Source organism: Typha latifolia, chromosome 2, assembly GCF_019914945.1.
Source record: "Typha latifolia isolate L0001 chromosome 2, TyphaL0001v2, whole genome shotgun sequence".
Lineage (NCBI taxonomy): Eukaryota > Viridiplantae > Streptophyta > Magnoliopsida > Poales > Typhaceae > Typha > Typha latifolia.
In genome coordinates this window covers 13,907,466-13,931,526 of record NC_133087.1, presented here as the reverse complement: position 1 = coordinate 13,931,526, position 24,061 = coordinate 13,907,466, and the positions used below count along the sequence as shown (strand labels likewise).

At 34.6% G+C, this 24,061-nt stretch overlaps 3 protein-coding genes across 3 annotated transcripts; 1 reads left to right on the top strand and 2 right to left on the bottom strand.

Annotated features, from left to right (window-relative positions):
• Positions 1-2,321: 2,321 nt before the first annotated feature.
• LOC140782909 (anthranilate phosphoribosyltransferase, chloroplastic-like) lies at positions 2,322-6,817 on the top strand. The gene is made up of 10 exons (XM_073129782.1): positions 2,322-2,729; positions 2,841-2,984; positions 3,078-3,239; positions 3,314-3,397; positions 4,807-4,995; positions 5,402-5,492; positions 5,600-5,659; positions 5,805-5,923; positions 6,262-6,396; positions 6,498-6,817. The coding sequence occupies exons 1-10, from the start codon at positions 2,529-2,531 to the stop codon at positions 6,504-6,506; spliced, it is 1,194 nt and encodes a 397-aa protein (XP_072985883.1). The 5' UTR covers positions 2,322-2,528; the 3' UTR covers positions 6,507-6,817.
• A 378-nt stretch (positions 6,818-7,195) lies between these two features.
• On the bottom strand, positions 7,196-9,716 carry LOC140782910 (glutaredoxin-like). The gene is made up of 4 exons (XM_073129783.1): positions 9,536-9,716; positions 8,595-8,683; positions 7,707-7,805; positions 7,196-7,457 (listed from the first exon to the last, which is right to left on the bottom strand). Exons 1-4 carry the CDS (start codon positions 9,649-9,651, stop codon positions 7,378-7,380), a joined length of 384 nt encoding a protein of 127 aa, XP_072985884.1. The 5' UTR covers positions 9,652-9,716; the 3' UTR covers positions 7,196-7,377.
• A 1,940-nt stretch (positions 9,717-11,656) lies between these two features.
• On the bottom strand, positions 11,657-22,492 carry LOC140781739 (isocitrate dehydrogenase [NADP]). Its single transcript, XM_073127903.1, has 15 exons — positions 22,137-22,492; positions 22,025-22,068; positions 21,841-21,950; positions 20,736-20,773; positions 19,314-19,391; positions 17,269-17,322; positions 17,084-17,185; positions 16,889-16,974; positions 16,692-16,795; positions 15,879-15,947; positions 15,676-15,791; positions 13,756-13,790; positions 13,528-13,670; positions 13,253-13,375; positions 11,657-12,036 (listed from the first exon to the last, which is right to left on the bottom strand). The coding sequence occupies exons 1-15, from the start codon at positions 22,372-22,374 to the stop codon at positions 11,943-11,945; spliced, it is 1,434 nt and encodes a 477-aa protein (XP_072984004.1). The 5' UTR covers positions 22,375-22,492; the 3' UTR covers positions 11,657-11,942.
• Between the last annotated feature and the right edge of the window lie 1,569 nt (positions 22,493-24,061).

The following is a 24,061-nucleotide window of genomic DNA, read 5'->3' as shown; positions in this document are numbered from 1 at the left end:
CTAATTAGATTAAATAAATTATTTTATTTATGATATGAACTTGATTAAATTAAACTTAAATTTATTTAAAAGTCGAATTATTATGCTACTCTTAGAATGTATTGAATCATGCTTGATCTAATTCTAAACCAAATAAACCTTCCTTGCCGCTCTCTTTGATGTTGTATAAATAAAATTATGATGCATGCGTGAATGACTAAATAAAGATAATCCAGAGGCATTTTTTTTTATTAGTCTTATTAAATGCCATCCCATTCGCAGCACAGTGTATGAATTATTTGGCATATCAAAAACTTAGTCAATTTTTTTAAAAAAAATCAAATTACTGCTACAAAAGAAAAATAATTTATGTAGTACGGTGTTGTTCGAGTTAATATTACTGTAATTTTTATTAGCTTAATAAATAATTATCTTAAACAAAGATTCTTAGCGAATTAATTATTAAAATAAGAGATTTTTATAAATCACACCCTATATTTTACCTATTTTATGATTTACACTCCGTATTTGAGGATTTTATAATCTGACATCTTATTTTTTTTCTATAATTATTATTTAACATCCTGATGTTATTTTAACTAACTAATGTCGACTAAGTTACTAAAATATTTCCACAATTCTCTTTTATTTTCTATATTCCTCCACCATCTTCTCCACCTACCTTTTTTACGGCGCTACCACCACATTTTCTCATCTTTCCCTCCGGCTCCTCCTCCTCTCCTTCTTCTTTTTCTTTTTTGGGAAGTGAAAACAAGGATGAAAGAGACAATATAATTTAGATATTTATACATTATTTTGTATATCATAACGAGATTTTTTTTTAGTACCGTCTAAATTAAGCGAGGATGTTAAATAAAAATTATAAGAAAAAAAATAAGGAGTTAAAAACAAAGTGTGAATAATAAAATAGATAAAATATTAGATGTGATTTATAAAAGTTCCTTAAATCAATACCTTGAAAACTATTAGAGGGACTTGCTAGGCTGGTATGGGAAGAATCATTTTCTCATAGAGTAATTTATGAATCACTTGTTAGGAGGGTGATTTACTAATCACTTTTCTTAATAGTTTTTTTAACATTGTGGTGCGGTGATTTCTTAATTAAGAATCGTAATCGGCAAAAATTATAATAGATTAAAAAATTAATCGGTCAAAATCTCAGCTAACTTTATGGAAGCCAAATCTGGGATTCAACTTGGCTGCTTAGAAAGTCCACATATTTCATATCTTCCACGTACGGTAATGACTTTGCCAAAAGTCATTTTAATGTCTTAAAAACATGTTAGAATATTAAGTTTAATCGAGTAGGAACGAATTAAGTTTAGATTAATACAAATATGAGTTATTTATTGAACATATTAGAATATTAAATACGAACACAATAAATGAGAAATTGGATTATACATATTATTTATATTTAGATATAATTTTCAGACCATAAATAAATTTGTTGGCGTTACGAAAGAATTACGAATGGATTATTCGTGTGATATATAAATTATTTGAGTTTTAAATGGATTATGATATCATAAATAAACAAGATGGGGGTTATCAAGAGTTAAAATATACTTTTTCTCCTCTCACTCTTAGAGGATTTTTTCCTTAGCGTTTGTTGGTGAGTTTTTCCACTTCTTTCAAATTTATTTCATTAGATGATAAATAAAATAAGTGCTAAGACATTGCTTCAAACCGTCGCTTTGCTGAACTGCTCTTTTAAGCCAATCGCACTATGGAGTCATCAGTCGAATCGAATCCTTGAGCTAAATCATCATGCCATCAAATCACCACATAGTTTCTCCATAATAATTGTTTGGGATTAGAGTCAATCATATCCTTAGTCGTAGGGAAAGGGTAACTATTAACTCTACAAGAGTAGGTCGGTGAATTCACTCGTTTTAATGTATTTGTCTTTTGAAATATTTAAATATTTATTTTATAGAGTGGAGCTCAAGTAGAAAAGCCTATTAAAATCTATAAAAAGACATTTACAACTTAATAATTAAGTTGGTTTATCGATTATAAAGCAAAAGTTTGTTGCAAGTTAGAGGTATGCGGAGAATACTGGTAGTAGTTTTGACAGTAGGAGAGAATCACATAAATTAAATTATTTTTATGATACATAAAAATCCTTCTTCATAAAAAATAATGGAAAATATTTATTTAAAAATATTCCGATAAAAACTCCCGTGTGGTTATTAATTGATTTTCCAGCGCATCGCGGGGGAGATCGAATGCAGCGGATCCACGGAAGGCCACCTGTCAGTCTGACACACATTAAAAACAAAAAATACACACTCATTTCCAAACTTTGCAACCCTAACGGGGCGGGCCCCGCACTCGTCTCTCTCTCTCTCTCCGGCACGTAGAGCCAAACGGAAGCAAGCGTTTCCTCTGCTTCCAATATGGAAAACGAAAGATTTCCTCCGTCTATATTTCTATCCTCTTCTCCCCCTTCTATCTCCTTGCAGAGGGGGAGAATAAGAAGGAGAGGAAAGAATCGAGTGCGAAAGACGAAGAAGTAAGACGCTATGGAGGCGACGGTAGCGGCACGGCGAATCTTCTCGTTGACCTCGTGGAATCCGAAACCCGGTACTCGAGCTCCAAGTATTGTCTCCTCGGCTTTCCCCTCTAAAAGACGCCCCCACTTTTGCTCGATTCCCTCCGTCGTCTCCACTTTGTCGACCGCGACTCCGCTCGTGAAGACGTCGACGCCGACATCGATAAAGGAGGTGATTGATTCTTGATTTTTCCTTTTCTTTTTCTTATTTGGTGTGTGTGTGTGTGTGTGTGTGTGTTTCTCAAGATTCGGATCTCAAGTATTTATTACCTTCCGAGAATAGCTGATCGAGAGTTTGATCGATGGAGTGGATCTGTCGGAGGAGGAGGCGGAGGCGTCTCTGGATCTACTCCTCCGGGAGGAGAATGAAGCGCTCATCAGCGCCTTCCTCGTCCTCCTCAGAGCCAAAGGAGAGACCTACGAAGAGGTGGGTAAACTAATTAGTGCTCTTTGGTGATCTATGCGGTTTAGGAGAACTTTTTGTGTGTGTGTGTGTGTTTTTTTAACTCCATTTATGTAGATTGTTGGATTGGCGCGGGCAATGATCAATCGGTGCACGAAGGTGCACGGCCTGGAGAACGCGGTCGACATAGTGGGCACCGGCGGCGATGGGGCGGACACCGTGAACATCTCCACCGGTGCTTGCGTCCTGGCCGCTGCTGCCGGCGCGAGAGTTGCAAAGGTGAAGTCTTTTGCTTGTTTGGAGAATGGTGGAAATTGTATTAGAGTCTCGTGATGCTTTGTGGTGGCTTGCAGCAAGGGAATCGTTCGAGTTCCTCTGCCTGCGGAAGTGCTGATGTGCTGGAAGCATTAGGGATCAACATCAATTTGGGTCCTGAGGTAGTTTTTCCCCCCCTTTCCGTTTTCTTTCTGTCAATGATGATTGCTTATTTCACAGTGTGATAATCGATCGAATTGTATTCATGATTAAAACGCCCCTTTTCGGTCTCTATGGAGTTCATTATACAAAAGTTTATTCATTTTGAATAGTCAACTTTTGTGGCTTTGGTAGGAAATGAATGAGTAGAAATTCTTCCAGTTGACATCAATATAGTAAAAGTGAAGGAAACAATGAAGTATTTCCTACTTTGACAACAAAATTGATAAATAGAACTAAGATGAAGCTTGGAAAAGTGGAGCATCAAACAGAGAGGAATGAGAACAAGAAAGTAACATATCAGAAGAAGAGGGAAAATATTTTGTTAAAAGAAGTACTTACCGAAATTCCCAATTAATCCACTAAGATCTTTTACATGCAGTTAGATTAATCCACCTCTAGTGAACTGCGATCAATTAATCCACCTCTAGTGAACTGCTCTTTGGATGTACCATTCGAGTGATGACCCTTTGGCAACTTTAGGTAGTTGTCCATCGATTCAATATCTCATGCATACTCCAGTTTTTATTTCAATGATTTCATCAACATTTTACATGATTGCATTTAAGGTACTCCTTAGTGACTGCATTTGGTCACCTTCCAATATGCTTGTCATGCACAATATGAATGCCTAATGCAAAGAAATACAAGGTATCATTTGAAAACACAAATCCAAAAGAAAAGTAGATAATTGTTCAGCAAGCATGGATTAAAGGGATTAGGCAATAACTATAACAATAAGTCAAATGTAAAGTTTTGCATGCTGGTGTTTGACAAATAATCCTAAAATAAGGGTTTTGTTCGTAAATGTGTAAGATCAGCCACTGAAAATATGAGAAAGGTTGAAAATTCATTAAAGGAGGAGGACTTTTGTTATTAGGAAGCTGGGACAACAGTAAAACAATGAAAGAGTCAGTTGAAACGTTTAGGTTTAGATTTCTCTGGTATATATTCTGTAGATGCTGAAACCTTGACCCTTGTCGTCACTTTGATGGCTCAACTATTGGATTTGATTGTGTGGAAAGATATATGCACTCTTAAGTAGGCTTCTGAAAGGTTAAAATAATTCATTTTTCTTATCTTTTATTTTTTTCTCTTGAGTTAATATGTAGAGCTATTACTATATGGGAATGGAACCTATTTCTACTCTAATTGATGTGATTCATAGAACATGACAAGCTTTAATTTGCATTAGTTATTATCTTTTTGAGTTTTCTCTGCTTACTGTATTGCTTCTTGGGAAAATGCACGTTTAATCAAGTATTTTTTTCTATTTTTGTTGAACTGTACTCATCAGTAACTCAGATTCAACAAATTTCATGGCTTGTCTTCATGGATTAACTTTGTTGTAATCTTATTTTCATGGCATAAGGAGGTGAAAATGTGTGTGGAGGAGACATGCATAGGATTCATGATGGCTCCAAATTATCACCCAGCAATGAAAATTGTTCGTCCAGTGAGGAAAAAGCTTAAAGTAAAGACAGTGTTTAATATTCTAGGTCCTATGCTCAATCCAGCAAGAGTACCTTTTGCTGTTGTTGGCGTTTACAATGAAGACATAGTAAGTTTCTTTTTATAGTGGTTAACCAATGCATATTTACAATATTTAGCTGTTCACATTACCTCTTATGCGTTTTATTAGCATAATTATTTTTGAGGGGTGATTTCTTTTATTGTTGAAGAGAAAAATATGCAGGTGTTTTACGAGGATGATTGTAGGGGCATAGAACAGATCTTGCTAGCGTACCTCACTCTAATTAGTATTAAGTCAATTTTACAGATCTTTCTCTTTGAATGGAATATGAGCTGTTTAAATTGTTAATGGATGATGATTTACATATGCCATGCCATCATGGTCTTTTCTATCAATTGTTAGTATGTTTATTCACTTTATACTTTTATGCTACATGTTATCCTGATAGATGAGATCATCAGAAGTGACATATCTTGAAACTATGCTTGGATAGGTCATGAAGATGGCTAAAGCACTGCAACGATTTGGGACAAAAAGAGCATTAGTAGTTCATTCCAAGGGACTGGATGAAATAAGCCCACTTGGTATGCTAGCATCTTCATAAGTTTGAAGGATTGGTACTAGGCATGTTGTTCTTACTCCCCAAAAGTTTACTCTTATTATTGCTAACAAACTGCGGAAATTGCTCCAGGACCCGGATATTTCTTGGATGTTACTCCTGGGAAGATTGAAAGATTGCATTTTGACCCGCGTATATACCTAACCTTTCTCAACATGTCAAATAACAGAAAATGGCTTACCTTTTGTTGCTCAAAAATATTATATACACTGAACTTTTCAGGCATGATTTTCCTGACCAATGGTGTGAGTAATGTTTGCTAATGTTGTCCTTTCAGTGGAGTTTGGAATTCCTCGCTGCACTCTCGAGAGCCTGAAAGGAGGAGGTCCAGATTTTAATGCCAAAATTATGAGGGATGTCCTTTCTGGTGAGAAAGGTCCTATTGCAGACTCCCTTGTAAGTAGCCCTTTTCCTAAGTCCCTATCAACTTTACTTAATTTTGCCCTTTTTGTCTTGTGTAGCATTGGTTATTTGAGCTGTATATGCAAGTTTTGCATTTTTGGTCTCATAGTTCGATTAGAAACATTTTTCTAGTAAATCGAATAATATCTTTTGTGGTCATTTGAACAACAGTAGCAGAAACTTCCGTGCCCACTTACTACTCAGTGTTGTATGTTAATAACTGATGCTACTACTAAAAAAGGCTGATGCAGACCTGAAACTCAAGATCAATAGAGACATTATCTTGGTCATAATTTGTATGCTGATTGACTCGAGATATTTTGAATATGTAGATCCTAAATGCGGCAGCTGCTCTTCTGGTAAGCGGTCATGTGAGCAGTTTACATGAAGGTGTGGCAGTAGCTCAACAGACACATCAATCCGGAAAGGCCATTAGGACGCTAGAATCATGGGCAGAGCTTTCAAATGTGTGTATATTTTGATATTTTCCTCACTTTGATTTTGGGGAATTGATGCACACACTTAATGTTTCATGTATCTCACATTTTTCCCCTTGTTACGAATGCAGAGATTTTGAGATTGAACGTGCCATGGTTGTGTTACAACAATCCTACAAAAGATTGGGAGATGTGGCACCTCTGAAGAAGTACGAGGGGGTGCAAGATTTCTGTGTTTCTACTATTGTAGCCTTGCATGTTGGCAATCGTGCCAGTCATTCCTCAGAAATTATGTTACTTTATTGCTTGTGTTTCCCCAAAGAGATCTCTCGTCAACCAGAGCAAGAACCTTGATGGGTTATCCTTCTTTTGTTTCTTGTAAATTCCTCATGCCTATTGTTCCCATTTGTTAACTTGAAAGTTTTAATTCAAAAAAAGAACTCCAAAGTCAGCAGTTGTGAATTGCGAGCAGTTTCAATGTAGGCCAATTTTAGTTTGAAGGCTTGATGTCGTTGCACAAAATTATCTGCCTCTAAACTTATCGTACTTCATAAGTTAGTCTTAACAAAAGGAGAGCTTAGAACTCTCGAAATCTTAGTGATTAGATAGATTTGAAGGATCATATTATTTGGAGATTGCAAAGTGAGTCAAACCCTTTTATCGTCTTTACATATCTTTCGCCGTCTCTTTCTCTTGTCCACCCACCCTTGTGTAACTTTTTCATGAGATAAACGTCAAGAGGTCAAACTAAGTTCCAGGTTTCGTCACTTCACCGGCCTTGCTCCTACCTTGCTTCATACTATACAGCTGGGAAAGAGTCCAATTTCCCTTTATTTTAAATTCACATTATCATTAAATAGATGTTCAGGCACAACAAGAAACAATAGCAAACACTCAAGATGAACCTTTTAACACCCATTTCACTTGACAGTAACATGAGTTCTTCCCTCTTATTACCTTGTGTTTGCCACCAAACCACACCAAAGAAACGATCAAATACATAGAAAATGTCTATGCCGCAGGGCTGGCAAGGGCCCCGGATTCGGTCAACAGAGGCACCAGCGTCCCTGCATTGTGTCTTGCCACCATATCTGCAAGAAAAAGGTAACAGTCTCCTCAGAGAAAGAAGAACAAGAGCTCCAAGTTACTGAGGGAGGCACCATTTTCGTACACAAGAGAAGAAATACTACAATAGGGGATGACATTATACAAAGATTAAACAGAGGTTATTAAGTCTTTTGGTAAGTAGCAGAACTGAGCCAAAACATCAACAATATCTTATCCCACAACGAATTGAAGCTCAAGGATTAAAAGACATAGCCGGCCAGAAAGGGACTTACTGTCACAACCACCGATATGCTTTCCACCAATGAAAATACTCGGAACTGTTCTCAGTCCAGTCCACTGGGCCAGTGCTGATTGAATTTCTGATCCATCAGCTTCATGAAATGAAGTAAAACGTCTCAGAAAATTCCCAACAATATTTTAAAAGTATATATATCAGTAGGTTGGAATCTAGATAAATCAATCATCTAAAGAAGTGAGTTCTCTAAGGAGGAAAGCATCATTTACATAAAACAAGACAAGGTAATTTACTTGACCACTCAACCATAATGAATGGTTGGTTACATTTCCCTTCAGATTGCAATTTTCATTACAAAAATATTACTAAAAATCCTGATGATAATGATCATATTTGCACTATTGGTTCTACATCTAAAGCACAAATACCAGATTGCTGTATGTTGCAACAATTTGTAATCTTCTCGATCCTCATTTCCTGTTTTATACCATTCTCTCAATCCCACATAATCTACTATAGATAAACAAGCAGCAATACACAAGTATCAATGAATATATATCTCCCTTCATCTAAATGTAGGGTCATGCTGAACAACAACAGGAATTCAGACATAATGGATTACTGTCATGACATAAATTATCAATCGAGAGAGGAGAGTTGACACTACTATCTTATCTTTAGAACAAACTGATTCCCTCATGCAGCCATGTTAAAGACTTGACTTGAAGGGTCCATTAGAAAAGAAACAATATAGCATGCTAACCAAGATACCATATGAAAATGTATGTCCAGCAAAAGTAATGAAATAAAAGGGCACCTGTAAACAGAAGACATCATTTACTATCTTCTGCTGCTCTACAAGTATTAAATACTATTATCTCAAAATCTAGAGAATAAGAATGGTAAAATAACAGAGCATACTCACTTTCCACATCCAACTCAACCACCTTATACTTTGCTCCCAACTGAGTTAGCAACTGTTTAGCCCGTACGCAGAATGGACAGTATGACTTGCTGCAATCATCAAAACACAAAGTTATAGTCCAATAGGAGAGAAAGTTATTCTATCATAGTAACATAACATAAAGAGCTAGCATGAAGCCATGAACAGTTAAGGGCATAAAGTTGAGTAAAACCAGGAACTCTCATTATATTTACAAGAAATATAACGTGAAAAAATTCATTAATCTTCTATTATTTTTTCTTAAGAATAATTTCACTTATACCTCATAAACTATTACCATTTTTAGACCTTGACAGCCCCCGGGATTTTAAAAAAAAAAAAAAAAATTCGTGTAGGAGTCCATATTAATTCAAGGGTGTATATGTGGAAATTTTGTTCTTATTTCGAGGGTGTAGAGCGGTAGCTCAAAGAGTGTACATGAAAAACAATAATAGTTTGTAGAATTCTAAGTGAAACTATCCCTTATAGTCGATTCAGAATTAGGATAAAATGGTGCCCTACCCAATCATAAGTATAAATTTAGCTTTCCTACAACAGACAATTTCCCCCATGTCTCAGTCCTCTTCTTTCCCCCGTTTTTTTTTCTTCTATTTTTCACAAGTTTTTCAAGAGAATGAATTGTTGTTTACTACCAAATACTGGCACTTTCCAATTATCCGAAGGTAACAATCATCATAGAGAAATAGAATTTCCAACGATCTCCACCCCATTTGTTATGTATAACTTGAAGAAAAAAGAAAACCGAAAGAAAAAAAAAAAGATGGAATCGTGAAGACGAGCGATCCTCCAAACGTACTTAGGGTTTTGAGATGGTAAAACAAAACCTAACCTAACGTTAGAGAGGAAAAAAGAAAAAGAAAAAGGAATCGAAGAGAAAGGAGGGGGGGAATCAAGGAGAAGACCTGAAGACGACGACGGGAGCGGAAGCAACGATCTCCTTCGCCTTCGTAAGCGCCATCTCCGATTTCGATCTCTTCTCCTCCGCTGACAACGATGAAGAAGACCAGATGCCTCCCATTGCCCGACTTTTAATATAGCCGAGAAGGTTTGTTGAAGGCAAGTGCCCCCTCTCCAAGTCTTCTCGGGATACACACGTCGTTTCCCTCTGAGCGATCAGTTTGCACGGCCACGATACGGCCACGTCGACGAATCTTGTCGCATTACACCCGCTTTGAATTCCATGTCCTGCTGGGATATCACGCAGCCCCATAAGAAGCTTTATATATATATATATATATACATTTTAATATAAATGAAACAAAATTTAATATTGAAGGGGGGCTCTTGCTATTGCAGGGTGTGCCGTGAATATTGTTAGAAATTTCATATATTTGCCTAAATTTTTTATAAACTTTGAGTTAAGTTTTAAGTATAGCCAATATATTATTAATGATAGTTTAATGGTGAAATTAATTTAGTACAAAGAGTAATTTATTATCATATATTTATTTAGTCAAATTAATGAAGAGGAGTGAATAAAAATTAGCTCTAAAGTGGGTATTATATTGGATATTTGAGAAATATTAGTATGGTATATAAGTGACAAACTTCTTATAAATTTTGAGCCTAAAATGAGTACCTATTTTGTGAGTAAAGGTTACTGTACAATAAGACGTTTGAATAGTTGCTTTCTTTTGAGTGCAAAATAATCGTTATATCTTAGGAGATCAATGTCCACTGTTCTAGAAGAAACTGATAGAGAGCGAATTGATCTTAAAGAGATAGTGTCCAATACCAAACTCCACTATACAGATTTTACATTCTGTAATCTATAAATTTATTTAATTTATTTACTTATTTTAGATCGGATTTCTTGTGACTTTTAGAATCAGATTGTTGCCGCTAATTTTAGTTATGCCTTATATGCGAGGCTATTACGGTTCGTGAAACTCTCGTATAAAGAATATAAATTATGCAAATCTCTCGGGCTTTTTACTTTTAGTCAATAAGCATTATTTACTAATTCATAATTATTAAAATTATAAAGATACATGCGTGTTAGAGAAGCCAATCAAGCTACAGATTGGCTGGCAAATTTCGGTAGGTCATTAGAATATAATTATACCTAGGATATAGAGGTTTCCCAACTGGTTTGTTCCAACTTTTAATCTATGACTCTAATGGAGTGATATGTACTCGTGGCGCTGAGTTATAAAATATTCCTTTCCAAAAAACAATCCTGCTAAAGTTATGGGATAATTCTATTATGACCCTTCTAAATTATCAGTCATTTTTATATACATCCTTCCCTCTTTTTTTAATACATCCTAAAGTATTGAAAGCCTCCTAAATTACTCTTCCATTAGTTTTCGGTTATGTTTTCCATCCATAAACTGATACGTGACTCACATATAAATATCTTTGTGATTTTCGTACCCTGCATTTAGATGGCAAATATTTTTCAGATCTAAGTAGTTTAGAAAAAATTTAAGAGGTGATTATGAAAATAAGAATATAGTTTAAAAGATCTACGTAGAATTATCTATAAAATTATATTCAGTTTTTTTTTAATATTCTGATACAGATAGTGAATGGATGATAATCTTAATTACCATATCATGGACAGACATGGATCAAATATTATATACATCTGTACGTGTTTTCGAATTTATAAAAACTTATGATATTAACAGTCACTATTAATATATTTTATATTTTAAACTATATTATTTAAAAGATAGTTCGAATACTTTTTTCAACATATATATAATAGGTATAAATTCTGTATACGAATACCAGGATGGATTTTTCCAATTTATTTGGGCTCACAAAGTGGACACGAATCCCGAAGAGCTACCATTACCAAGTAATGGATGCCAATAACAGTAAATAATATAAAATAATTATTTATTCATTTGTTTTTTTAAAAATTAAAATTAAAATCTTAAGTTCCAGAATAAAGGGGCCGGTGGACCCACCAAAAAAAATGCAAACCCCACGAGTGATAAAATAATTAAATAAATCTTATGATGCACACAGACCATTAGCAAGCTAATGAGGTCTAAAGTAGCAAGACATTCATATTTGACCATTATTTAACTATTTCATTAAAACGATCAAAATTTTTTATATGAGCACTAAAGTCTTGTTTCGAGAACAATTACGAACACACAAAACTGACAACTTAAACAAGTTGATAGCAACTGTAAAGAATGCTTTAAGGATCAACATGCAATAGAGGTTCTCTTTTATTCGATTTCGCTATTATTTCAGGGAAGAAAGTATACCAAGTTCTCGAGACGAAGTCTTCCATGGCATCCTGCTTCAATTAATCTCACCAGGGTGCTACTTCGAAAATTAGAATCCTATTTACAGAACTGCTGGGGATAGAATCTTCTCTTTAAGTTTCTGCGCAACGGCGTCGATGAACTCCTCAGTGTTTAGATAAAATTCCCTTGATACCCTGAAGTAAATAAAAAAGAGACCATTTTGATCATACAAACCACACAAGAAAAGGAAAATAAAAGGAGAGAAGCAACTACAAAAGCGAACACAGAAAACCACAAGGTACACAGTATGCCATCATCATGAACCACTTAAATAGTAGTTAGACACCCATAAACTTAAGTATGAATTACAAACGAATGCCATTTGAATTCAAATTTTGAGACCATGTACTGAGCTATCGTCTATTTCTATGCACGCACCCAGAACATTTTGTTTTTGGTACACACAGACCACCCTAAATTATTAAAAATATCTCAAATTCGCCTCCTATTAAATTCACCATTCTCTATTACATTGTTCGTTTATAAATTGTCATGTGACTCACATAGGTAGATTTTGTGGCCTTTGTACCTTTACTTTTTGAAAGAAAGAAAAAATATGTTAAAATAGAGAGGTATTTCTGTCTTCTCACATTTTCTGTGAACAGCATCAGAGGGGTTAGAGGTGTCCAATTTAAGGGTTTATGTGTACCCAAAAAAAAAAAAGAGTTCACAAAATATGTGGAAATGGACAATAGTTGAGCTGATGTAACTTACACCATGTGTGTTATCACTGATAGAAGGTAGGCAGAAAAAACATGAGGAACAAGTTGCATAGATACAGATACAAGATCAAGACAAATGCATAAATTCCCATGTCAATCAGTGACCTTAATGTTACTTGAACTGTATGTGATATTTTGACAGATAATTGTCACATGAAATCACCTATTACCCTTTCTTCTAGTGGACACACTAAATATGACCTCCAACAAGAGCATTACAGAAGTGATATACTACACTAAAGAGAGTTGTTACAAGCCATAGTTATATCAAGTACAAGCAGAACACTCATCATTTGTTTCTTTCTTTTTCCTTTCATATATGATACACTCGCCAAAAGAAAATCCATTAATATGATATTCCATGTATATGTCTTAATACTCCAACTTCATCTTAACAAATGCCTCAAGTTCCAGCAAGTTAATTTATAGTTATGAATTATAACAAATTTCAGAGAATCACTTTGCTTTGACATCAGTCCACCCTGTGATTCATAATCAACAGTTTCATTGTGCAATTTGTGAGTTGATAATGATAAGTGTGTTGATTAGCATAAATCAAGCTTACTTCACAAAAATAATATCTGAAATTTGTACGTGATTAAAAGGAAAGTCAGATGAATTAACTGACCTGGGACCATGGATAAGAAGTGCAAGATCCTTTGTCATTTTACCAGATTCAACTGTTTCAATACATGCAGACTCAAGCTTCAGCACAAAATCCAGCAGCATATCATGTTTATCAAGCTTTGCTCTGCATAAAACAGACCGTAGAGGTTAAATTGGAAGGATGAACAATTTTATAACAAAGCGTCTTGGACATTATTTTACCTGGTCTAACCTACAAAACTATGACATCTGAAAAATCTACAAGTTAAGATATTTCCAATTAAAAATATCAGGTACCTATGCTCAAGTCCACGGCTCCATGCAAAGATGGAGGCAATACTATTGGTGCTAGTCTCTTGTCCCTTTTGGTGCAGCCTAAAATGTCTAGTTACAGTCCCATGAGCTGCTTCAGCTTCTAATGTTTTACCATCCGAGGATAACTACAGAAGAGAACTTCTATGTGATATCCAACTACAATATAGTAAACTCAACAAGATCAAAAGACAATGAATAAATGGTAGCTACCAGAACTGATGTCATTAAGCCCAATGAACCAAAACCTGCAGGCACCCATAAATTTTAAGAAATCAGCATCATGATTCCATGAGACATTCTGGGAAGTGAATGAAGTAAAATAGAGAAAAAGAAATTTAAAAAAAAAAAAAAGCGGACTTGATCATAGAAATGTCAAAGAAGGAACAGCTGTCCCATAAGTTTTCTATACTGCCTCAAGAAAATCTTCCTAAGAAAAGGTAAACCCAATCATTTAAGAATTGCTTCAAACATCCTTTAATGATACTCACATCCTTTAATGTCAAAGAAGAAACAGCTGTCCCATAAGTTTTCTATACTGCCTCAAGAAAAGTCTTCCTAAGAAAAGGTAACCCCAATCGTTTAAGAATTGCTTTAAACATCCTTAACTGTTATTGCATCCCTTAACTGAACCATGTATGACAACCTCAAATTTCTAAAAAGATCTCCAAGAGTAGGAACCTTTTTCATCATTTTAGTGTCACATCTTAGTGACTCATAATCTCACATTTTCCTATAAATAACAGTCATCTAATCTCCAAAAGTAAAAGCTGCAAAAGATGTGATATAAGGTTACAGAAGAGGGAGACAGAGGGTACCAGATTTGAATGATTTCAGGGTATAACTTATTCCTACGAACGTAAATTACACATTTGCAGTTCTTTTGCAAGCTTGTTCTATCCATACAATATAAGCATGAGGGGAAAAAAGTTCTAATCTCATGCAATGTATGACATGCAACACAAAGATGATAGATTTGTTACTACATCAGTGTGAAAGGAAATCATATAAACCATCTTGAAACCCACCAGACTATAAAATCAGATATAATAGAACAATAGTAAATACAATTAATAAAATGCAAGTGTATATTGGAAGATTCTTAAACATATAAATTTGATTCTGGCATATATACATACAATAAAACTCATTCATTAAATAATCTAACATAAAAAATAGCATGTTTCAAAAATCTAAAAAAGGGACCAATAATCCTTACGCAAAAGGACATGCATCTCTCAAACATAAAAGTAACATAAAACTTCCCTAGTACTATTCTGATATGACTTGCTCCACATCATTACTTCACTGGAGTATCATATCCTCTTTTATTCCTTATCATTTGACATAAAAAAAGAAGGCAAGGTACTAAATGGTAACAACCAGACATACCATGGCTGGTACATGATTGCTTAACCTGCAATATTGTTTCAACTAGAACTGGCAATCTTTCTTAGATCCAATATGTTGAATGTGGCCTTACAGTACAACAAGAGTTAGCTTTCTTTTATGTTAGATTGTTGCCTCTGTGCTTGAGGACTTGACTGTAATGATGACATATTCATAGAATAGCTACATAGGGATTGCCAGAAACTTGAATTCAATGCAAATTAACAAGACAAGAGCAGCACATGCATTATATTCATAGGGGATCTCAAGTATTACAAACATTCATCAGAGAAAAACTATATGAAACTTGAACGCTGGAAAACTAAGTGAACCAATCAACAAGGATTACGAGAGAGTATAAGAAAGATGGGAGACACAAGAAACTGCACAGCAGCATCAATAGTCAAACATATTGTAAGTTACTCTTTTTAATTCTGCAGAGTGCAAACCTAGTAACAGAAGAACTTTATGCACCACTCAATGAGATTGTGGAGAAAACATAGAGAGGTTGAACAAAAGGCAAAGACTGGACTATAGCATGAGAAGAGCATGAAGATACCATGAATAAGGACAAGTATTGGGAAATAATACGATGGTGAGAAATGGAGAGACATTAGTGGGGAATTATACTTCATTTTTGGAATTGTTGCAGAATTTCTGTATTTTATAATTTTGTTGTAAGGTATAAAATATCATATTTATCTACTAAATGGCTGAACAAGATTTTGGAAGCACATTCAAGACCTTGGGCAAGGAAGTCACTCTGAACATCTCCATCGTAGTTTTTGCAGGCCCACACATACCCACCATCACTTTTCACTGCATACGCCACCATGTCATCAATCAACCGATGCTCATACCTGGATGAGTGAAAACAAAGTCGGAGATATTGTTGAGCAAATGTTTAGTAAGACAAATGGTTTTTTCTCATATAGATAATCACACACCATATTGACTGCTCTTCAAACTTTTCCTTCCATTTCTCTTCATACACCTCCTGAAATATGTCTTTAAACCTAAGATAAGTCAAATTTATCCAGAGTCAAATTCTGTCCAATTCACATTAAATGGATCCTTTGGAAGTTAGGCCACAAAAAGTGAAAGTCCCCTTCACATTACCAGAAAGACGTAACAAAATTGCAAAGATCACAAAGCAGATGCAAACTTAACAGTTATTGACATTAACATAAAGAAACTATTTTCCTCTCTGACAGTCATTATTGCGAAAATAAATAGATTTAAAAAAACAAGAAATAATTAATTCATTCTTTAAGACCACATATGCTCTATAAGGGCTTTCACAGGGATAGGATGAGCAATAGTGCAATACCACTTTCTCAGTAAATCACTCTTTCGTTAATCCAGATGCTGAAGAAACAGCCTAGCCGAGCACTCAAATCCAGGTTCTTTCCTAGTCATTTAGTGATTAGTAGGGTTTAAAATGTTGGGAGTTTTTTTCCCCCTTTGAGAATATTTTTTATTTGTTATAACAGGAACACAACAAACACCCATTAGTCCAAGAAAGGGAATTGCTGAACTCAAATCAACAAATGAGTGAAAAAGTTAAGATGCATTTGAAGTGCACAAAAAAATAAAAAATTATAGTTGCCACCTTAACATGCCAAAGGCAGACACAACAAGATTAATATCCAAATGCTTAATGAAACATATATGCAAAGGACTAGCAAATCTAATCAGACAATTAGATCCATTATGTTCACTATTTAATAGACAAGAACAGTGATGGGAAACAGCAGTACCTGCCATCATATTTCTTTAGAATTGTGTTCTTGGTGCTCAAGTAAAGAGGCCATTTTTTTGCAAGTGCCATCGACATTGATGATTCAGCAAATGCTCGAATAGACTGAAAAGAGCTAGACCAGTTTTAGCATCAAAGACTACAAAGAAAGTAAATGAAACTATGAAGTATGAACTTTATGACTTCTGAAGTGAGCACCTCATCTACATTGTACATTGCTAATGCAATACCAGGCCCCTTAAAATCATAAACATTTAGCTCCACAGGTGCATCTCCATCTGGGACTAGTTTTACCAAAGCAATACAAGAGAAAATACAGAAATGGTCAAAAATACAACCAACATGAGTACTGATACGCTACAAGATAAAAAAAGGTAAAATATTGGAGCTCACCAAAAACCATTTTAAGTTTCCCTGGACCATTAATAACCATATCGGTTGCTCGATATTGATCTCCAAATGCATGCCTCCCGATGCATATAGGTTTATTCCAACCTGCATGTTTAAGAAATTGCTTATAGTCTAATATTCATAGTATGGATGGTCTTTCAAGTTTAACAATCCAGATTCCAACTTACCTTGAAGAATCCTCGGTATATTGCGGCACAAAATTGGCTCACGAAAGACAGTTCCTGAGGTGAAGTTAAGAAGGAGAGATTTAGGAAGCATTTGAATGTGTATATTGGAGAGAACAAACACCCCATCAAGATGAAGGGCAACCACACATAAAGGGGCATGTTAGCTCAGAAATATCAAGAAAACATAGAAGAGAAAATTAAGATCAATCATACGGTTAGCCATTGTACGTAAATGTTTCTATCACATAAAGTTACACATGGAATGGCCAACAGAATAAAACTTAATGATAAATTCTTGAAATCACAGCATGAAAATTGACTACCACCTCCAAATTAAATTGATTTAGCTGCCAAAGGTAGAACACAACACAAGGGGTGCATGTGAAGGTCCTCAGGGATACAGATAGACATGGGGTACCACTGTGGATCCCAGTTGAAGGAGATGAAGAAAGCAGAGGGATGCAAGGAAGTAGTAGAGATTAAGAAGAGGAGACAACCAGCTCTTGGACTATTTTAAATGCGTGTGCTCGATGACGTAATCTTGGACAATTTTTTATGAACTATTAGTAAAAAAAGAAAAGAAAGAAGAGAAATAACTGGGAGTTGGCGCCTACGCAACAAGTTGCTTGCTTACTAAGCCGTCCTGGCAAGCTCAATCAGGTTGATTATTATTCTTTACTTGACTTATTATTAAGAAAACTACTCACTATCAAAATGAAAGATGATCTAGAATCTACCAAAGAAGATAGTCGATAAAAAAAAAAGTACTAGTAGTTAGTTTTAAGGTTCCAAAAATCAGTATCGGGATCGGGATTGGCCGTCCGGAAAAATGATACATATCGGTTGTATCGATCATATCGGTCGTATCAGCCGATTGTATCGGATCGGACTATTTTAATTAAATAAAATTCAAAATATTATTTAAAAATATTAAAAAATTTCTAAAAATTTAGAAAAAATTATTAAAAAAAATAAGAAATAATAATTACTCACATATAAAGCCTAAAAAGTAAAACTATCCCTTCCTCCCTCTCTGTTTTTCTATCCTTCTAACTGTTAGTCTGAGCTATCCCACTCTCTCCCTCACTCTCTCTTTCTTTTTATCTTTCCCCCCTCTCTCTCCCTCACTCACATACACTCTCTCTCTCCCTGACTTTCTCTTCCTCTTTCCTTCAGCTGCTATCAACAACAGTTGCAGCCCCCTACAGTAGGGCCGAAACCAGCCAACCGGTTGGGATCGGCCGAAACTGGGAACTATGGTTAGTCTAGACTTTTCTCCCTTCTTGAACTCTGTTCAGAACTACAGATTATACAATTGACATTGAAATAGCAAAGTGGAAAATAGGGTGACAGATATCCACATGATGACCATCATGCAATATCCAATGTTCTAACATCCTCCACTTCACAGAATTTGTTCCATCAACTGACATATTTAAGATTCTAAGGAATTCTTACGCATTTCTATGAAAGGTGTCTACCTATCATTTCTGACTTTAAAGGGCCTAACAAGGCTACAAATGTTATCCAGAGGCCATAAAAGGAGTTGGCATATGCGTATAAGTCCAACATAGAGGGACAAAAAAATTAGTTTACCATGATTCACCTTCAAGTTACTTAAGTTCGAACTTGGTTGATTCCTATTATCAATAGTCAAAACTGTTAGGAGATCAAACCTAGTAACACATTTAGACTTAGTAAACAAGATTTAACATTAAAAAATCATGCCTTTAATAGAAATGCTTTGTACACAAGTGGTCATTCTTAAAATTCAGAGAAATTGATCTCAAATTATGAATATACCCTTTTCATGTTATATGATTTAGATCTGTTGGAAATTTCAACAATAATCTGGATTATTCATACAATGCCATCCGTAGATAGATGCTAATCATTAATGAATTATGATTTAAAACTAAAATGGCCATGCACTTATGATCAAATAATGTAGCCTTGTAGTCTTTTCAGAGAACACCATTGCTACACATCTACTGGCTTATGGAAGAATATCTGGCATAAAGAACTAAAACAATTGCACAACAAACCATTTAAGATGTTCCGTATGGTGCCATTGGGGCTCCTCCACATGGACTTGAGCTTGAACTCTTTTACCCTAGCTTCGTCTGCATTAGGAATAGAGAGAAAAATCAATAATCACTACCTACAATAAGTCCTTGATGGATGAAAGATGTAATAAATAAAAAATAAAAATGGCATTGTCATAAATGTTAGCCTGATAAAATTAAGTCTTTGTTTTCACAGATTGAGGAAGAAGAGAATCATCTAAGTCATGAAAAAGATATATAGTTCACCAGACAAGTATAATTCTATCTTTAGCCAGACAAGATTTCCATGTTCATTTGAACCTAGGTTATATCTAAGACAATTCTAGGTGTATTTCCTTCAGATTATCACATATCAAAATAGCAGCTAGCCGGAAGAGTTTAAAAATAACAATGGATTATAATAAACAAAAGAAATAAGGTAGTTCCCTAGTTATGTTAGAATATAAAATTAAAAAAACATCATTCTCTAATAGCTTAAGCTTTTAGAATAGTTGATAAGTTAATGTGCTATCAAAACCAAAAGTGATGGGTTCAAATTTTGGCAGGCTCGTCTGAGTTAATATAATAAGTCACTCTACCAAAGCCAAAAGTGACCTTAGTTCTCATTTTATTTTACATTTCGGCAACAAATGCATAACTCATTGAAGATTCTCTTCTTTTTAAAAAAAAAATTTATTGAAAATTTGTGTTTTAGCTTAATTTTCCTAATAAATCTCCTACAAGTACTACAAAGCAACCTTAGTGTTCTTTTTTATCTTACATATGGTCAGCAAATGCATAACTCATTTAAGATTCTTTGTTTTAAAAAAAAACATTGGAGAGCGACATTTTAGCCAACTTTTTCCCCAATAAAACTCCTACTAAATACTACAAAAGCGGTCTTAGTTCTCTCTTTTATTTTACATTTGATCAACAAATGCATAACTCATTTAAGATTATTTTTTCAGAAACATTGAAGAGTTAGATTCTAGCTAATTTTTTTCCCAAATAATTCTCCTACCAAGTACTACAAATGCAATCTTAGTTCTCTCTTTTATTTTACACTTGGTCAACAAATGCATAACTCATTTAAGATTACCTTTTTTCAAAGACATTGAAAAGTTACATTCTAGCTATTTTTTCCCAAATAAATCTCCTACCAAGTACTACAGATGTAAAGTGTCAGTTCTTTCATAGTTTCATGCTTCCAAAAGCAGGTAGAAGTTGATGTTGCAACAATCAAATGCAAATAGCACACCATAAAAATGCATGCCAATAAAAATCCAAACAAAGACAATAAAGGCAGCACAGTATAGAAATGATAGATCACATAACATGCCTCGGAGACTGAAAATAATGGGGAAAAAAGAAAGAAAGAAAGAAAGAAAGAAAGAAAGAAAGAAAGAAAGAGCCTATGTCTACCAGGAGTTATAGTCGCACACTTCACAGCAACATTATACCTGTGCAAAGAAGGGATGAGAAGTATAAATTTAGAGAACAAAGTTCCAAAAGATATTAAGTGGCTATGTATTTCAACAATGACACTTTACATAGAAATATGAAATAATAATTATATAGCAAAAGAATGAAAAGTACATGGCTACTACATGCTTGATAGGATTGTGCTTTAACAGATAAAACAATTAGAATAAGGACTACACGAATGATCCTTCTCAAACAGATCACTAGCAGTTGAGTTCCACCATTTTTGACGAGATCCTAGACAGGACATTTACTATGTAGTCCAAAGTATTCCATAATTGTTTTACTTGCCTCTCGCTCATGGAGTGTACCTTTCTTTTGATTTTCCAGTGTCTAGTACATAATCCTAACTTCTCAGGATGTAATTTTGTATCCACGGAAAGATAACAACTAAGTGATGAAGGCTGAGGCATTAAGCAATTGTATCTAGCTCCCCGTTGGCATACTGCCGCATGGCCTTTTATTACTGTTAGAAGAAATTGTATTTAGCTCAATCTAGAAACATTAAGCAACATGTTACAATGATGATAGACCATAAAAAAGAAGATATGAACATAGAAAAAACTCCAAAAAGTAGAGTGAACTCATATTGCTGAAATTAGCCTTAGATGTGACACAAAATTCAAAGTTGAAAGGGATCTCTAAGTATTTGGCAAGTTAGAGCAGACACTTTCTAATATAATATCAACCATTTAACAGTTGTTATTGAGCTCCTGACCAGGAAAACTTTAGATCGCAAGGGTCTTTGCACAAGAGTTAAAAAAAAGTCAAAACAGTGATTGGATTTGGTAATATCCATCTTATGTTTGAAAAAGAAAATACTAAGAATTAGAAAAAGAAAAGAAAAAAAGAAGTCCTATAACAGTAGCCTCATTTTAAGCTTTTCAACATGAAATTGCAGTAATAATAAAATGGCTGAACGAAGACACATCCTTGTTTAAATAGTTCAAATGCAAGAGCATTCAAACAAATTGGGTGAGAAAATAAACCAAAATGTTATTTGACCCAATCTACAACACGAAACATTAGAAGCCAAAACGCTTACTTGAGGGTAGCCTCCGCACTCTCAACAGTAACCCTGTCATCAGTAGCATCTCGATTCAAAAGCCCCAAATCAAAATACTTAACATCCAAGTCTAAATATGGATATATAAGCTGCAATTATCAGAAATAACAAAAAAAATCAAATATTGATACTCGTGAGACTAAAAGAAACATAAAAATCCCACCTTATCCTTTATCATCTTCCAAATGACCCTCGTCATCTCATCACCTGCAGAAACGACAGTCTCATTTGATTGAGAAAAGAGAGAGACGAAAGAATAGGGTTTGAGAGATCACCATCCATCTCAACGATCGGGTTTTGGACTTTGATGCGATCTGAGGCGGCGACAGAGGCGACGCAGCGGAGGGAGCCGTTGAAGGCGAAGGTGCGGCTGGGGAACGCGGCGCCGCAGAATAAGGCCCCATGGGAGCTAGGGTTAGGGTTTTGAAAGAAGAAAGTAGGGTTAGGATTTCGGAACGCTGTCGAAGAAGAGGAGAGCGGCATCGCCATGGCTCCGAGACGGAGGCGCAGCATCAGAGTAGAACAGTGAAGCGTGAAGAGAAGAGGAGAAACAAGTTCTTAACAAAACGTTGGTGCATGACTTGTCAGCAAGTCAGAGGATGCCAAGTAGTCGGACGTAGTAAGTTCCTGCAAGCAGACATTTAGACAATCTTTGAAGGACTTAAACCCTTTCCTCTCACGCAAGAGGCGGCCTGGTCGGGTCGGAGTTTAGCCAAATTGAACATGTCGCGTTAACGGGTCAAAGAATTTCATAAACCCGTTTCGTTTAGATAGTGGGAATAGATCCGACTATAATCTCTCGTTTCATATTTACGGAATAACTAGAAGGTATAACTACACAGAGACCCCTAAACTATTGTATATTTCATTTAGGTTTACAAATAGATTACAAACATTCTCCAAAAATTAATCATCTTGCATCTTATCAATCCTTGGTTTCCGGGTCAAGTTAGTTAGGTTCACCAATATTATGACACATTTATTAAACGAGTTAGAATTCTAAACACGAATATAAATAATAATTTATTTATTAAACAAGGGTCATAAACATAAGATATTAAACTTTATATAAATTAACCAAATTATAAACAAAATTTTGAGAATAAACTGATTAATGGGATCATAAATATGTTAGTCAAGTTATAAATAAATTATTTTGTCGAAAATGAATTGGTAAGCTAATCATAAATGGATTAAACATATTGAAATAATATATGACTCAAACCCAATTAAGATAAATATAAATCTATTTAAGACGGGTTCATTCTTGGTCACATAAATTTTTGCCACCCCTAACAACAACGACATATATTCGCACTCAAATTTTTAGAATATAAGCAAAGCATTTTCATTAGTTCTTGGACTTTTTTGGTAAAAAATTTTTCCAAATGCAGGTGCCATTTTACTTGTAGAGAAAATAAAGAGTAAAAAAATTAAAAATTAAAAATTAAAATAACCAGTTTTTCCATTTACACCATCAAAGGTGATTCAAAGTGTCACAATAAACAAATAAATATATAAGAATAAATAATAATTGTTTAGGTGTAACTAATCCTCTGATAGATCCACAAAATGGGGTGATTTTGTTTATACTTGAAATAAAAGTGTTTTTAAGTTTTTTTTCTTAATTCAGTTATGATTTAACCGCAGTGTCTAGTAATATCATAATAATATCTCAGTATCAAAGGCTTACCTGCATCAGAATTCATCTAGTGGCATTCAATTTAATTTGGCAATGGTGGCATTCTAATCTAACTTGATTTCAGAAGTACAAGCTTTCAGCTCAAACCAAAAATTATGTAATAAAAACTTTGGTCAGCAGAAAGAGGATATCAAACCACTCCCTGGTTTCATTGTGATGCAGAAGCTGGAATTAAATGGCAAAAGTACAATAGAGTTACAAAAGGAAAGACAAGCCGTCAGCACATAGTAGATGAATGTCATGCTTGCTATGAAACAGGAGAAAACAAGAAAAGGAAAAATTGTTATCACCTTCCCAATATAAATTTAGTTTGTGGTTAGAGAAAACTTCAACACCACTTAAATAAAAAATATATATCTATAACTTTACTTATATTTTATTACAAAATATAATTATTATGTTAAATAAGTTTATATAGTAATTTATGTTTGATTATCAAACTGTGAATAGCTATGTTAACTATAGTAAAATATTTGCTTAAAAAACACATGTAATAAA

Excerpts from the sequence above, each read along its gene's own strand:
- LOC140782909 (XM_073129782.1), top strand. The coding sequence starts at position 2,529 with ATGGAGGCGACGGTAGCGGCACGGCGAATCTTCTCGTTGACCTCGTGG. Across the intron at positions 4,996-5,401 it reads GCGTTTACAATGAAGACATA|GTCATGAAGATGGCTAAAGC; the intron begins GTAAGTTTCTTT and ends ATGCTTGGATAG. Across the intron at positions 5,660-5,804 it reads AAGATTGCATTTTGACCCGC|TGGAGTTTGGAATTCCTCGC; the intron begins GTATATACCTAA and ends TTGTCCTTTCAG.
- LOC140782910 (XM_073129783.1), bottom strand. The coding sequence starts at position 9,651 with ATGGGAGGCATCTGGTCTTCTTCATCGTTGTCAGCGGAGGAGAAGAGA. Across the intron at positions 8,684-9,535 it reads GCTCCCGTCGTCGTCTTCAG|CAAGTCATACTGTCCATTCT; the intron begins GTCTTCTCCTTG and ends TGATGATTGCAG. Across the intron at positions 7,806-8,594 it reads GGTTGAGTTGGATGTGGAAA|CTGATGGATCAGAAATTCAA; the intron begins GTGAGTATGCTC and ends CATTTCATGAAG.
- LOC140781739 (XM_073127903.1), bottom strand. The coding sequence starts at position 22,374 with ATGCTGCGCCTCCGTCTCGGAGCCATGGCGATGCCGCTCTCCTCTTCT. Across the intron at positions 20,774-21,840 it reads AGTGCGGAGGCTACCCTCAA|GTATAATGTTGCTGTGAAGT; the intron begins GTAAGCGTTTTG and ends TTCTTTGCACAG. Across the intron at positions 12,037-13,252 it reads CTTCTTATCCATGGTCCCAG|GGTATCAAGGGAATTTTATC; the intron begins GTCAGTTAATTC and ends TATTTACTTCAG.